Below are 13,653 nucleotides of genomic sequence, written 5' to 3'. Positions count from 1 at the left end.
TCAGTGTGAATCACAAATAGTCATTGAGTTGATTATTGAATGCAAGACTCAAACTGCAATGGCTGATAATTTTGCTTTCTATCAGTAATTAGTCACCACTGGTAGTTGCTTTTGTTTCACTGTATAAGAAAATTAAATCATGGGAAAATTGGAGATAATAGTCTTCCTCTTAAAAATTGAAGATCAAAAATGTAATCTACGGAGGACTAAACATGACTTAAGTCTCGCGGAAATCATTCATCTTCAACCTCTTGTCCCTGTCGGGGTCGCGGGCGGCTGGAGTTGATCCCAGCTGACATCGGGTGTGAGGCGGGGTACACCCTGGACAGGACGCCAGTCTATCGCAGGACACATGGATGTATCTATGAAATAAATAAATGATTTACATTTATTTTTACATTTCTGTTCACATATGTTTCTGTGTCCATATGTTGAGGCTGGAGCTCCTGTTTCATGCATTCATTTATACTGTTAATTATGCATTTATTGAGGCTAAAGTCATGTTCAGTCCTCCATAGTAAGCATCCTTGCGCCCTCCCTTAATTCAAACACTTGGCATTGTGCCGCCTCAGCCTTTCTACTAATGGTATTTTAATGAGCAAATAGAAATGCATTTACAGTCTGTAATGGCGAGTGTTAACTAAAAATAGGAATATGAGGCTCGATCACTCATAAATAATTATACCTGTTAAAACCTTTAAAGGGGGGGGGGGGTACTTTTGGTTTTGAAAAATAAATGATTATGAAGGATAACCATAATCTTATCTGCAACATATCTTCATTTGATGACCAATGGGTGAAGAATTTTACTACTTTTACTACCAATGTAAGATACTTGTACTTTACCGGAGTATCTCTATTCAATGCTACTTGATATATAGCCTAATAGTATTATCAATATTGTACAATAGCATAACAATCGGGTCCATTCTTCTGCATCTCTTTATGGTGAATACTTAGATAAAACACAGTAGGAACCAAAAAACCCATGGAGAGTAGGTTAATACACTGAAGACAATACAAACATGTTCAAACAAGAAAAGACGGATAAGGAAATTTACAAGACAAATACATAAACGTACACAAATAGACTAATTTTTGATCACTTAGCATGGGTGAGTCTTGTTCTTGTATTTGGGTGAGACAGTTATTCAACAGCAATGGTGTTTTAGTTTGTTAGGAGGACTTTTTGCAAGATTATGGAATACCTATAACTCCTTAACAGTGTGCCGTAGTTGTTGATGCTAATCCATCTGGTGTCCTCCTGTTATTCACAAGTACTCGGTCTGTTTCTGTGCTTGATGCTCCCTTTACTGATGTAACTGACTCTCCAGCTGGTAGTTTGAAGTTTGCTTCAGCCCATCTGGTTGGAAGAACAATCGTCAAACCTGTGCCCTTTTCCAGTGTGACATTCCTCCTGTAACATTTTACTGGAATAGTCGTGTAAATAATTATGTAGGGAAAAATCTGATCTCTCTCTCAAATCTTTTTTGTGGTTAATGAGGTGAAAGAAGTGTCATTTAAAACTATTCATGGCTGTTACCTGGTTAAATCCTTTATCAAATTCAAATATGTGGATTGAGATCTGAAGTGTGCCTTTTGTGACTCCCAGACTGAGACTGTTATTCACATGTTTTGGAAATGTGAATATACCTTTACCCGTAGACTGTGGCAAGATATTTGTAGATTAATTTTAAATCATATCTGCTGTGATTTTGAGCTCCTCTTTTTGGCTTTGTAAAAAAAGAGGAGTTTTGTGCTGAATAAGAATATCTTTTGAATTAATCTTGTTTTAATTCTTGCAAAGTTTTACATCCACAAGTGTTTTCATGAAAGAAATAGAGCTGTCTTTCAAGTCAATATCCTAGAAAGCTATCAAAACTATAAATCTGTGCTCCCACTTTAATATCTTTCAAATCAAATTTTTTTTATAACATTTTGCAAGAAAAAGCATGACAGCCGTACAGTATGTCTGCTTTAAAGTGAAAAACAACAGTGACAAAAACAAACAAAAAAACCCAACATGAATGTCAGACACGGTCACAATAACCAACCAAGCAGCCAAAGAACATATGTATAACACATATATGTATGTGTATATATATATATATATATATATATACACGTATAAGTAAATGGGTAAGGTGAAGACAAAAACAAACAAAAATAATATATAGGATATATTAAATATAGGAAAAATAAATAAAGTCATTCAAGGAGGAGGAAAACAAAAAACAAACAAACATAGGTGACTTGGCTGGGAACCGGAGGGTTGCTGGTTCGAGTCCTTGTGTGGACCATGAATGGAGCGTGGACTGGTGGCTGGAGAGGTGCCAGTTCATCTCCTGGGCTGAGGTGCTGTTGAGCAAGGCACCGAACCCCCAACTGCTCAGGGCGCCGGTCACTGGCAGCCCCCTAGCTCTAACATCTCTGCATTGGTTGCATGTATATAAGTCCTGTCTGTGCATGTGTGTGTATTTCGGGCCTGTGTGTGTAACATGAAAAAATAATAGTGAAAAAAATTGAATTTCCCCATTCGCGGGACTAATAAAGGAATTCTTCTTCTTCTTCTTCTTCTTGATTCCATTTAATTTCCATTGCTCATGTCCCCTGGTCTATTTTACTTTTTTCCCTTATTTAAAAATGATCATTATTTTTTATCTCTATTTATGTGTGTATGTATTTTGTTGTTACGCCTATGTGTTATCCAATTATTATTTATGTGATGCACTGTTAGTGTATTTTGTAAATCAATAATAAAGTTGATTAAAAAAAAGTCTTGTTCTCTTATTGAGTAACCTAGGCAGGCATTACTGGAGGAGCACAGATCCGCATAATCGATCGGCGCCATCTGTGCTCGGCTGAGATGCCTCGCTTCCGTACCACATGGCCCGACTGCATGGGACTCAGATGTGTTGTGAAGGACCACTTTATTAACTTTTCAACCATATCTTAGATCGAATAAGCGGCCTGTGAGACACACACATACGTAAAGATGTCGCAGTTACAGGCGAGGTTCTTCACAGAGGACAAAAGGTGAGCCGAGCTCTTACTGCCTTTAACCAAACATTAGAAAACAGCACAGGCTAGCGGGCTGCTAACATGCTGCAACTGAAGCAGACAGTACGACATTATAACGTTTACCTATGCATGTGTACAGTACAGTAAATGCACTATTAGCCTTTTAACGGTTCGTAGCTGCTTTTAGCTTGTTTTTGGTTGTTAGCTAGCTACTCCATCTTGGATGCCAAGAGTATTAGATGTACATTTCCTAGCTTTCCTGTCTCCCCTAAAGCAAAAGAGGTACTTTCACAACAACAAATGACATGTATCCTTAGACTTCAGTTTAGTTTGGACTGTAATGAATATGCCTTTTGTAAATAAATATATGTTTAAGTGTTTATACAGAAGTAGAAACATGTATAAGTTTTATAAAGGATCCCCATTAATCATCACCATAGTGAGGACTATTCTTCCTGGGGTCCAACACAAGACATACACAAAACATATACAAACAAATATCATGAAGCACCAAATATAGTTATATCTGAATAATGAATGCATATTAGCCACTACATAACTAAAGGCACAGAGACATACTCATCATGCTACAAAACAAAAAGAAAACAACACAAAACAATAACAGAAGCTTAAAATATTTCCTATTATTAGGATTAAATGTTGGTGGGGGCTGTTCCAATATGTTACAGCTCTATGCCGTAGTGAGATACAGTATATATATTTGTGTTTTGGGCGATATTTTGTTTCCAGCATCATTAACAGACAGGCGGCTCCATGTTGCTGGAGACGTAAATTCAGTAAATGTTCCTTTGTTTAAAAACAGAGACTCGTAATGTTTGTTATCATCATTGTGTCAATTGTATGATGTAAGTTGAGGGGAAAGAAGTAGAATCAGCTCCAAATATCGTCTCCAGAAAATCAGCAGTCCATATCGGTCATCGGCTAAGGCCAATTGGTATCGGCCTCGGCCAAAACGGTTGATCTCCACGATGCATTACCATTTTTTTAAGTGCTTTATTTCTGGGCAGAGGCAGGGAGGGTAAAGCCATGACCTAAGGCCAGTCTGGTATCATGACCATGTTGAACACTGGTAGGTAATAGATGCCAGAACAGGCTGGTGGGTCTACGTGTTGTACAAATGTTCTTTAAAAATACAATAAGAAGGCCTGCTAGTCTTTCATCTACATGTGTTTTTCCAACATTAGTGCTTGTGGGGCAGCGAAGAGCTGAGATTCAATTGTCTCTTGCAGTCAATCCTATTGCTTTTGAAGGATTTCAAAAAATTGGATAACTTATGATAATGTGGATGTGCCACCCCCGACTTACAATAATGTGAGATTTGGTTTCATAATGGAGGACAGAAAACTAGAATATAACATAAATAACTTGATTATACTCGCCAAATACTTTCTACACAAACTCTCAAAAACTATCCCATGTTTCAACATTTAAAAAAAAAACTGCACCTTTACTTAGATTCATTCAAACTTATGAAATAAACTTATGAATATTTTTTTCCATACTTCTTTTCTATTGCTTTACTTTCTGTTATTGTTCTGTTCATATCTTATTCTTCTGAATGTAAGAAATGCTACGCTCAGTTCTGAAAGCAACAACTTTTGTAATTGCATTTGAATATGCTTATTTGTATTGTATTTTGCACTTGGCAATAACATCTTTTAGATTACTTTACTAATTTGCATATTAGTAAAGTATTTTGTATGAAAAACGAATACATTTAATGTTAAATATATGTTTTTTCATTTGTATGAACTAAGAACATACATTTCTTTACAGGTATGTCGTAGATGACGTCCCATTCTCCATCCCTGCTGGCTCTGACGTGCAGGACCTCAGCAACGTCATCAACAAGCTGCTGGAGGCTAAAAATGGTAAAAACCTCACTTTACTCTAAACAGTGGTGGAAAAAGTACTAATACCACACTGTAGAAAGTAAAAGTCATACATTCACAATGTTACTTAAGTAAAAGTACAAAAGTAATCGCATCAAAATGTACGTGCTGATTATGCAGAGTGGGACATTTCATGATTTCGCAATATCAGATAATATCAATTGGTACATTAATGGAAATCTAACTTTAATATTGCAGCTGAAAAAAGGTGGGACTAATTGTATTTGCTTTATATACTGTTGTGTAGCTTAATTTCATTTGTTTATTTAGTATTAATTATCTGAATCTATGAAGTAACTGAAGTTACCAAATAAATGAAGTGGCGTAAAAGTACAATATTTCCTCCTAAATGTAGTGGAACAGAAGTACAAAGTACCATAAAATACTCAAGTAAAGTACAAGTGCCACGAAATTGCACTTGAGTAAATGTACTTAGTTACTTTCTACCACTGTTAACAACTGAAGCTCTCACTGGTAGAGTCAGACCGATAGATCAGTCAGCCGATATTATTGGTCGATATTGGCGTATATGTTTTTCGATATGCGCTGATATTTAATTATTTTTACAGAACATATAATGCAGAAAAGGATGCTCGCGGTGAATTAGTAATGCTGCTATTTCGTTTATTTATTTAAATGGTCAGCAGTTGACTGGTACTGAACATGATGCTTATTTTGTTTTTACTCGGAGTAGAGCCGCTGCTCCTTTGTCTTGAAAGGAGCCAGTTGAGGTGGTTCAGGATCATCTAGTAAGGATGAACCCTGGGCGCCTCCCTAGGGAGGTGTTCCCGGCACGTCCAGCTGGGAGGAGGCCTCGGGGAAGACCCAGGACCAGGTGGAGAGATTATATCTCCACACTGGCCTGGGAACGCCTCGGGATCCCCCAGTTAGAGCTGGTTAATGTGGCCCGGGAAAGGGAAGTTTGGGGTCCCCTGCTAAAGCTGCTGCCCCCGCGACCCGACCCCGGATAAGCAGTTGAAGATGAGATGAGAGATGAGACAAACCCCCCAGCACTTGCTATAAAGCCCTTCTTGTTTTTGTTTCCACAGCATCTCACAGTAAAGTGGATTTTGACTTCCTGGTCAGGGGTCAGTTCCTGCGAACGTCGCTGGCCGCCCACATGGACACAGAAGGCATATCAACGGTACGAACCAGCCTCGCCGCTGACAATTAAGTGGACTTAGACTTTGAAATGAGCCTAAACCAGCAGATGAATGCAACGAATGTGGGACACCTCCTTTCTGATGTTTACGCCTTGTTGCTCACGTGTTGCAGGAAGAAGTGGTGGAGATAGAGTATGTAGAGCGGATCACAGCCCCAGAGCCTGAGGAGTGCATGATGCACGATGACTGGATTAGCGCCGTAGAGGCAGATGCTGAATGGTAAGATGATAGACACAGACGCGTTTACATTTTCTCATGTACTCTGTGGTCACAGCATTACATTTTGTAACTGGTGGCCTCAAAGCAAACATTCAAGAAATTGCGTTTTTTAGCAGACATTATGCAATTTTGACTTCCAAAGCAAGATTTCTGGGTAAATAATTTTAATTTGCTGTCTTAAATAATTACAATAGATGAATAAGATGGTAATGAAACTAAATAGTTTATGAATAAAAAAAGATGGCAAAGAAAAACAAGTAAAGCTCACAAAATATTTGCGAAAAGCATATTGTAGCTCTTAATTAATTAGGATTCTCAGGACACTCAGGTACACATAGGGAGGGGAAATATATCTATATTACCGTATTGTCCGGACTATAAGTCGCACCAGCTAAAAAATGCATAATGAAGGAAAAAAAAACATATACAAGTCGCATGTTTGTGGGGAAATTTGTTTTATAAAATCAGAGACCAAGAACCGACATTTCATCAAAGGAGAAAGTCATTTATATTCATCGCCTTGGCAACTACCTGGGCGTTGAGACGTAACTGCACCGTTAAGAAGCCTCTCCCGGCAGCACGTCGTCCAAGCATCCATTTGTGAACTTGTTCCTCTAGCTGTGGCCATCGAGCTTGTAGCCCACGATTATGTTCTTTTGTTCTTTCTCTCTCACACGATCACACGCACGCGCTCCCTTCTCCCTTCTTTTGTTCTTTTTTGAGTATCGTCCGCTTTTCGCCAGTCCCTCACAAGTTTCTCACCACTCCAAACTTTCTTTCTGCTGCTCGATTACCGCTTTCATCTTCAGTGGTGCAGGAGTAATAGGAGGTGCAGATACTGGTACGCAAGCCTAGAGCGCCCTCTCGCGGCTGTCAGTGTGAAAATAAATATATGTATTTTAATATATAAGTCGCACCTGAGTTTAAGTAGCAGGACCAGCCAGACCATGAAAAAATGCGACTTATAGTCCGGGAAATATGGTTTATCAATATTTGGGTATGAGAATAGATTTCGTCTTAGATTCTAGAGGTCGTAACCATAGATACTTGTCTTTTCTAGATTTCAAACCTGCATAACGGTTTAGTGGTGTGATTTTAGTTTTATTTATTTATTCTTGCTTACTGTTCTAGCCGTTCTTAGTCGTTTCATCCTCATCACTGATCATTATTTGGGAAAAATCTCAGTGTAAATACTTTGTGAAAGCACCAGCAAGACCAAGACCAACCACGGTCTTTACCTAGTTTGTAAAGTGTCCTGAGATAACTTTTGTTATGATTTGGCACTATAAATAAAATTGAATTGAATTGAACCAGTAGTCAACCCTACCATATCGCAGCAGTATTGAGGTATTTGGTCAAAAATATTGTGACGTTTGATTTTCTCTGTATTGCCAAATCATCATACAGAACTAACGCATCCCGCATCTTAAAAGAACCCTGCCCATGCTCTCTGGTGGATAAATTATGATTCCGAATGACCCCAAAATTTATCTTTGGTGTCGTTTTTGTATATTTACAACAAGAGCTAACAATATATGTCTTCATTTGTAATGTATGTTTTCGTTGTTGCTTACTTCTATTTCTTTCGCAGGATCCTGACCGGGTCCTACGACAAGACAGCCAGGATCTGGTCCGTGGAGGGCAAGGCGGTGATGACGGTGGCCGGACACACAGACGTGGTCAAAGATGTAGCCTGGGTCAAAAGAGGTGAGCGGGACAGAGTGGCAGACATTCGCTCTGCTAGTAACAACGGCAGCCTTTCTTAAAAACATCCGTGTTGACGTTTCTGCGCAGATGGGTTGACCTCTCTGCTTCTCACGGCCTCTCTGGACCAAACCCTGCTGCTTTGGGAGTGGAACTCTGAGAGGAACAAGGTGAAAGCCAAACACTGCTGTCGGGGGCACACGGGGAGCGTCGACTGCGTCGCAACAGACCCCACCGGCTCAAAGGTAAAGAGGGATGGATGGTGGTTAAAGAGGAGGAGAAATGACTTTAACCCATAAGAACCCTTTTTTTAAATGTTCTGGAAAGTTCCTCATTTGGCTTTATCCTTGATTTTGAACTCACAAAGTCCCTAAGTGACACTGCCGGAACATCCCGGGCGCAGAAGGTGACAATTTTTGAGTTTGTGTTTCCATGACAACATCTTCAAGATGGCTGTGTGCCTGGTCAACACACGGGACAGAACAAGCTCATATTTAAAAGCAAATGTTTTGTTTTTAAGATGAGATTCAAGTCATTAACAATTATCACGCTCACATAACACGTCCTTTATTCTGTTTAACCTGTTCTGATCATATTTGCTGAACAAATTCCTATAAAACATATATAAAACAAATTCCTTATATGCATATAAGGTAGTTTTATACCTTATAGTAGTGTCACAATAAAAAAAATCACAATGATAATGATGTTAATTTAGCTGATTCTATGTTTAATCTTTTTTTATATTATTCAATTTAAAGCATATTGAACCAAATGTAAACAAAACATCATGTCAAATGAATTGATAATTTAATGATTAATATATTATGGATGATATACAATTTAAATTACTATGCTGAAATGAATATACGTTTTTTTAAAGTAAAGATAAGTGGTGATTAATATTATAAATTCTTATATTTTTATATATATAATATAAATAATTAGATACTACTTATTATGGAGAAGGGATGGGATTAAATAAGTCCTATTTCTTTCTACTCCTTTTTGAATACATGCATTTAATTTTTTTTAATGCTTAAATTATTTTTTTTATGTCTTTTTAGTTTTATTTTTTTACTTTTTTTTATCTGCCAGCAATCAAACAATTTTTGCTTTATTAGTATTGTTTTTGTTTTCTGCTTTAACTTTATTTACATATTAGAAATAAAAATTGAATCAAACAATAATACATAATATTTTTTGGGTCTGAATTACAGTAAATGCCCAACATATGTGTCACATTGTAGATCTCTAAGGGGGAAATAGCTCTGGGTTCTTATGGGTTAAATAAAAGCAGAGGACGGAGGATGTCAGTGGACAAATTGAATGGGTTTCACACTTGTTGTTTGTCAGTAAAGCATTTGCGTCGCTCCCATACAGTTCTGCAGTGGCTCCTGGGACAAAATGTTAAAGATTTGGTCAGCAGGTAGGTTGACACAATCATGATTCCTTATAAAACATTACCGAACCAAAAGCAAATCTCCCAACAAGCTACATCCTTTTTTTTTCTTCTTCCTGTCAGTGCCCACGGACGAGGCGGACGAGGTTGAAGAACCCGCCGACAGACCGAGGAAGAAACAGAAGACCCAACAGCTAGGCCTCACCAGGGTGAGTGGTCCAAGAGAGCTATATGTGTATGTTGTATTAGTCAACACGCTGAATGTGAAGGAATGAGCTTCCAGTGTTTGTCGCCCGGACACAGACTCCCCTGATGACGTTGTCCGGACACAACGAGGCGGTGTCTTCTGTCCTGTGGTGCGACAGCGAGGAAGTTTGCAGCGCGTCGTGGGACCACACCATCCGCGTTTGGGACGTGGAGACGGGAGGAATGAAGACGACGCTGGTGAGAGAAGCACACTGACGAGCAGAAACTGGGTCAAAACGTCAAACCGGTTGAGTTTAGTACTTTATTTACACCGGGCTCTCAGCAGGAAACCGGTGGATTGCTTACTCCAGGTAGGGAACAAGTCCTTACCCCAAGTGAAGGAGTTCAAGTACCCCGGGATCATGTTCACGAGTGAGGGGACGATGGAGCGTGAGTTTGGCGGGAGAAATGGAGCAGGGGGGGGCGGTGTTGCAGTCGCTCTACTGCACCGTTGTGACGAAAAGAGAGCTGAGCCGGAAGGCAAAGCTCTCGATCTACCGGTCAATCTTCGTTCCTACCCTCCCCTATGGTCATGAAAGCTGGGTCATGACCGAAAGAACGAGGTCGCGGGTACAAGCGGCCGAAGGTGTTTCCTAGGGAGGGGGGCTGGAGTCTCCCTTAGAGATAGGGTGAGAAGTTCAGCCATCCGTGAGGAACTCGGAGTAGAGCTGCTGCTCCTTTGCGTTGAAAGGAGCCAGTTGAGGTGGTTCAGGATCATCTAGTAAGGATGAACCCTGGGCGCCTCCCTAGGGAGGTGTTCCAGGCACGTCCAGCTGGGAGGAGGCCTCAGGGAAGACCAAGGACCAGACGGAGAGATTTTATCTCCACACTGGCCTGGGAATGCCTCGGGATCCCCCAGTTAGAGCTGGTTAATGTGGCCCGGGAAAGGGAAGTTTGGGGTCCCCTGCTAAAGCTGCTGCCCCCGCGACCCGACCCCGAATAAGAGGCTGAAGATGAGATGAGATTACACACCGGGGACATGACGAATAACGCTCGATCTGAGAATAGTGCTACTGGCAGATAAACAGTATTGTGAAGGGTAAGAATGGAAAAAGTGGTGTGCGCTGCCGTAAAGTTTGCCATCTTGGTAGCGGATTACAGAGCCCCAGTGTTGTTTTATAATGCTCATATGTAAACAACACATCGTGATGGTTGATGCCAAGTAAAACTGTTTTTGACGGTATTTATTTGACTGACTGAGGTTTTTGTCATTTCCACAGACGGGCAGTAAAGTGTTTAACTCCATTTCCTACTCACCTCTGTGTCGACGGCTGGCCTCAGGCAGCACCGACAGACACATCAGACTGTGGGACCCTCGCACCAAAGGTACCCCTGAGTTCTGGATACCACAGACATCTCATAATCAGCATGGTTTCTATTATCAGTTATCCTCTCTTTCCTCGCATACCTTCAAACCCCTCCTCTCCTTTCCTCTCCAGACGGGTCGCTGGTGCTGCTGTCTCTGACCTCCCACACCGGCTGGGTCACCGCCGTAAAGTGGGCGCCGTCAAACGAGCACCAGCTGGTCTCAGGTTCCCTTGACAACCTGGTCAAACTGTGGGACACCAGAAGGTCAGTGAAGCGCAGAATAGTTTGTGGAAATGTGTTCCAGTCAGAAGCGCGTAACAGATTCCTGTCAGGACTTAAAGGATGTTCTGTAGTTTTGTTATCGTCAAAAACATTGTGTTAGTCCATCTTTCGATACAGTTTGACTCCGCTGACAAATCAATCGGTAATCACCCTAATTATATGATATTAATGAAATGGTATGGCACCGATGGTTACCATGTTATTTGGTTCTACCTTTCTCTCTGCACAGAACATTAAAAAAAATCTGATTTGCGATGAAGTGTTTTCTTCTGTCTTCTCAAGTTAAATGAACCATTTAAAGACTGAATCATAGAAATCACAAAGCTGAAAACAGGGCTGGGTTTTTTTTACTACATGAAAAGGTTAAAAAAAAACCTTGACTTTGCCGGTCGTCCTGTTAATACCACATATCTGAGGTCATTTCTGTCTGAAACAAGCTTCCTGTCTAAAGCTCTATTGGGACTGGATTAGTTTAGTGTGGGGACGTGGGGTAAAATAATTTTACCTCAGGACGTCTGTAATATAAACGGCCAATTCGCACGGGATTAAGAAATCCCTGTGTTACTCGATTTATCCACTACGTCATCTCCCTGACGCCGTGTGTGCGTGCTACGTTGCTCCCTCATGTCACAAAACTAACTAAACACGAAGCTAAAGGACAGAATCGATCACCTGAAAAAGGGATAAGAGTGCTTCTTCAAGCGCCTCCATGCTCAAAAACATGTGGACACAGGCTGGTTAGAGCAGCCGCCCCATGTAAAGAGGCTGAATGTCCCTGGAGGCAGCGGCCGCGGTTTCGAGTCCGACCTGCGGCACTTTGCTGCATGTCTCCCCCTCTCTCTCTCACCCCATTTCCTGTCTATCTGTATATAATAAAAAACTTGATAAACCGCCAAATAATAATTAAAAAAAACACTATGTATTAACAGGATATGACGAAATATCAAAATATGCTTTACACCGTGTCTGACGTGGGTTTTTGGGAGGGATAGCAACATTCATGTTGGGGTTTTCTGTATTTATTTATTTTTCTACCTTAAAGCAGACACGCTGTAAAACTGTTGCACTCTTTCTTGTGCACTTGTGCGTCTGCATAATTCTGTACAAAAAATGTGGAAAAAAAAAAAGGTTTTACAGAGGGATGTATTCGGACGGGATTAGTTTTACCTAAGGTATTTTTCCTGGACTGTTTTTTTACCAACATTCTCCGGAAAATTTACCGACATGGCACATTCGGACAGGACTAAAACCTTGACCTTACCCCACGTCCCCATATTAAACTAATCCCGTCAGAATAAAAACACTGGGTCAGTTTATAAAATGTTTCTTCAACCTATACCATTACATCTCAACTCTCAGCTGGACTCTGCCTTTTTGGTACGGTTTGTGTAATGAACCCTCTGCGTTAAAGGCATAAATAAAGTTAACACATAAATGTTTCTGTCATGTCTCCCCAGCTGTAAGGCTCCTCTGTATGACCTAGCAGCTCATGAAGACAAAGTATTTTGTGTGGACTGGACAGAAAGCGGGGTAAGACTTTTCTGCCATATATTGAAGATGCAGCGTCTTTAAATATTGCAATTCTACACAAAGGTCATGCGTATAACCAATGGGTTAACCGTCCTTCTCCTTCTTCTTTTCCTCTTCAGCTGATGTTGAGTGGAGGTGCGGATAACAAGCTGTACACGTATAGAGACTCAGCGTGTCAGACGGACGCAGGGGCTTAGGCTCCCCGCCGGCACGGACTCCAAAGATCCACCCCCGACAATGAGGACGGAATGACGGACAGTGTCAGCGTCGTGACAGGCAGACGGAAAAAAGCAGCAGCTTTGACATTTTTTTGTACAAAACAAAACTTTGCTCGCTTTTGTTCTTTTGCTGTCCAGGTTAATTTTTACGCCACCCTCTCGATTTTTACACATATTTTCTTATGGATTGTCTTTGTTTTCCTGTAACCCAAGAAAAGTATAAATTAATTTTGTCTCCTAAAACGGCCTCTTCTGTGTTTTGCATCAGTGCTTTATGGTAGATTTTAATTAATATTTTTAATATTTTGAGGACGGCAATTAGTGGAAGTGGAAGGCAATATGAGGATTCAAAAAGCACAACAGTGACAATGAAAATATGATAAAATGTTCCAATCGTATTAAAGTACTGAATTAGATTTTTATTGGATGTCATTCCTTTAACTCCAGATTAATTGAGTTCAGTAGTTATACCACTATATTGGGTTTCAGTAACCATTGATATTAAGAAAAGAAAAACATCTCATCTCATCTTAAACCTCTTATCCGGGGTCAGGTCGCGGGGGCAGCAGCTTTAGCAGGGGACCCCAAACTTCCCTTTCCCGGGTCACATTAACCAGCTCTAACTGGGGGATCCTGAGGCGTTCCCA

The 13,653-nt window shown here is 40.4% G+C and overlaps 1 protein-coding gene across 1 annotated transcript; it reads left to right on the top strand.

The window, feature by feature from the left end:
- The first annotated feature begins 2,896 nt into the window (after nucleotides 1–2,896).
- On the top strand, nucleotides 2,897–13,238 carry wdr12 (WD repeat domain 12). Its single transcript, XM_083937666.1, has 13 exons — nucleotides 2,897–3,036; nucleotides 4,819–4,913; nucleotides 5,984–6,078; nucleotides 6,210–6,316; nucleotides 7,908–8,023; nucleotides 8,111–8,265; nucleotides 9,404–9,449; nucleotides 9,546–9,631; nucleotides 9,726–9,866; nucleotides 10,889–10,994; nucleotides 11,108–11,240; nucleotides 12,716–12,788; nucleotides 12,908–13,238. The coding sequence occupies exons 1-13, from the start codon at nucleotides 2,996–2,998 to the stop codon at nucleotides 12,983–12,985; spliced, it is 1,272 nt and encodes a 423-aa protein (XP_083793792.1). The 5' UTR covers nucleotides 2,897–2,995; the 3' UTR covers nucleotides 12,986–13,238.
- Nucleotides 13,239–13,653: the final 415 nt, after the last annotated feature.

The sequence above is a fragment of the Echiichthys vipera genome, assembly GCF_963691815.1.
Source record: "Echiichthys vipera genome assembly, chromosome: 23".
Taxonomy (NCBI): domain Eukaryota; kingdom Metazoa; phylum Chordata; class Actinopteri; order Perciformes; family Trachinidae; genus Echiichthys; species Echiichthys vipera.
This window is presented reverse-complemented; position numbering and strand designations above follow the sequence as displayed.

What these genes read in the sequence shown, in the direction of transcription:
- wdr12 (XM_083937666.1), top strand. Translation starts at nt 2,996, where the DNA reads ATGTCGCAGTTACAGGCGAGGTTCTTCACAGAGGACAAAAG. An exon ending in GCTGCTGGAGGCTAAAAATG is followed by an intron (nt 4,914 to 5,983) that starts GTAAAAACCTCA and finishes TTGTTTCCACAG; the next exon opens with CATCTCACAGTAAAGTGGAT. An exon ending in AAACTGTGGGACACCAGAAG is followed by an intron (nt 11,241 to 12,715) that starts GTCAGTGAAGCG and finishes ATGTCTCCCCAG; the next exon opens with CTGTAAGGCTCCTCTGTATG.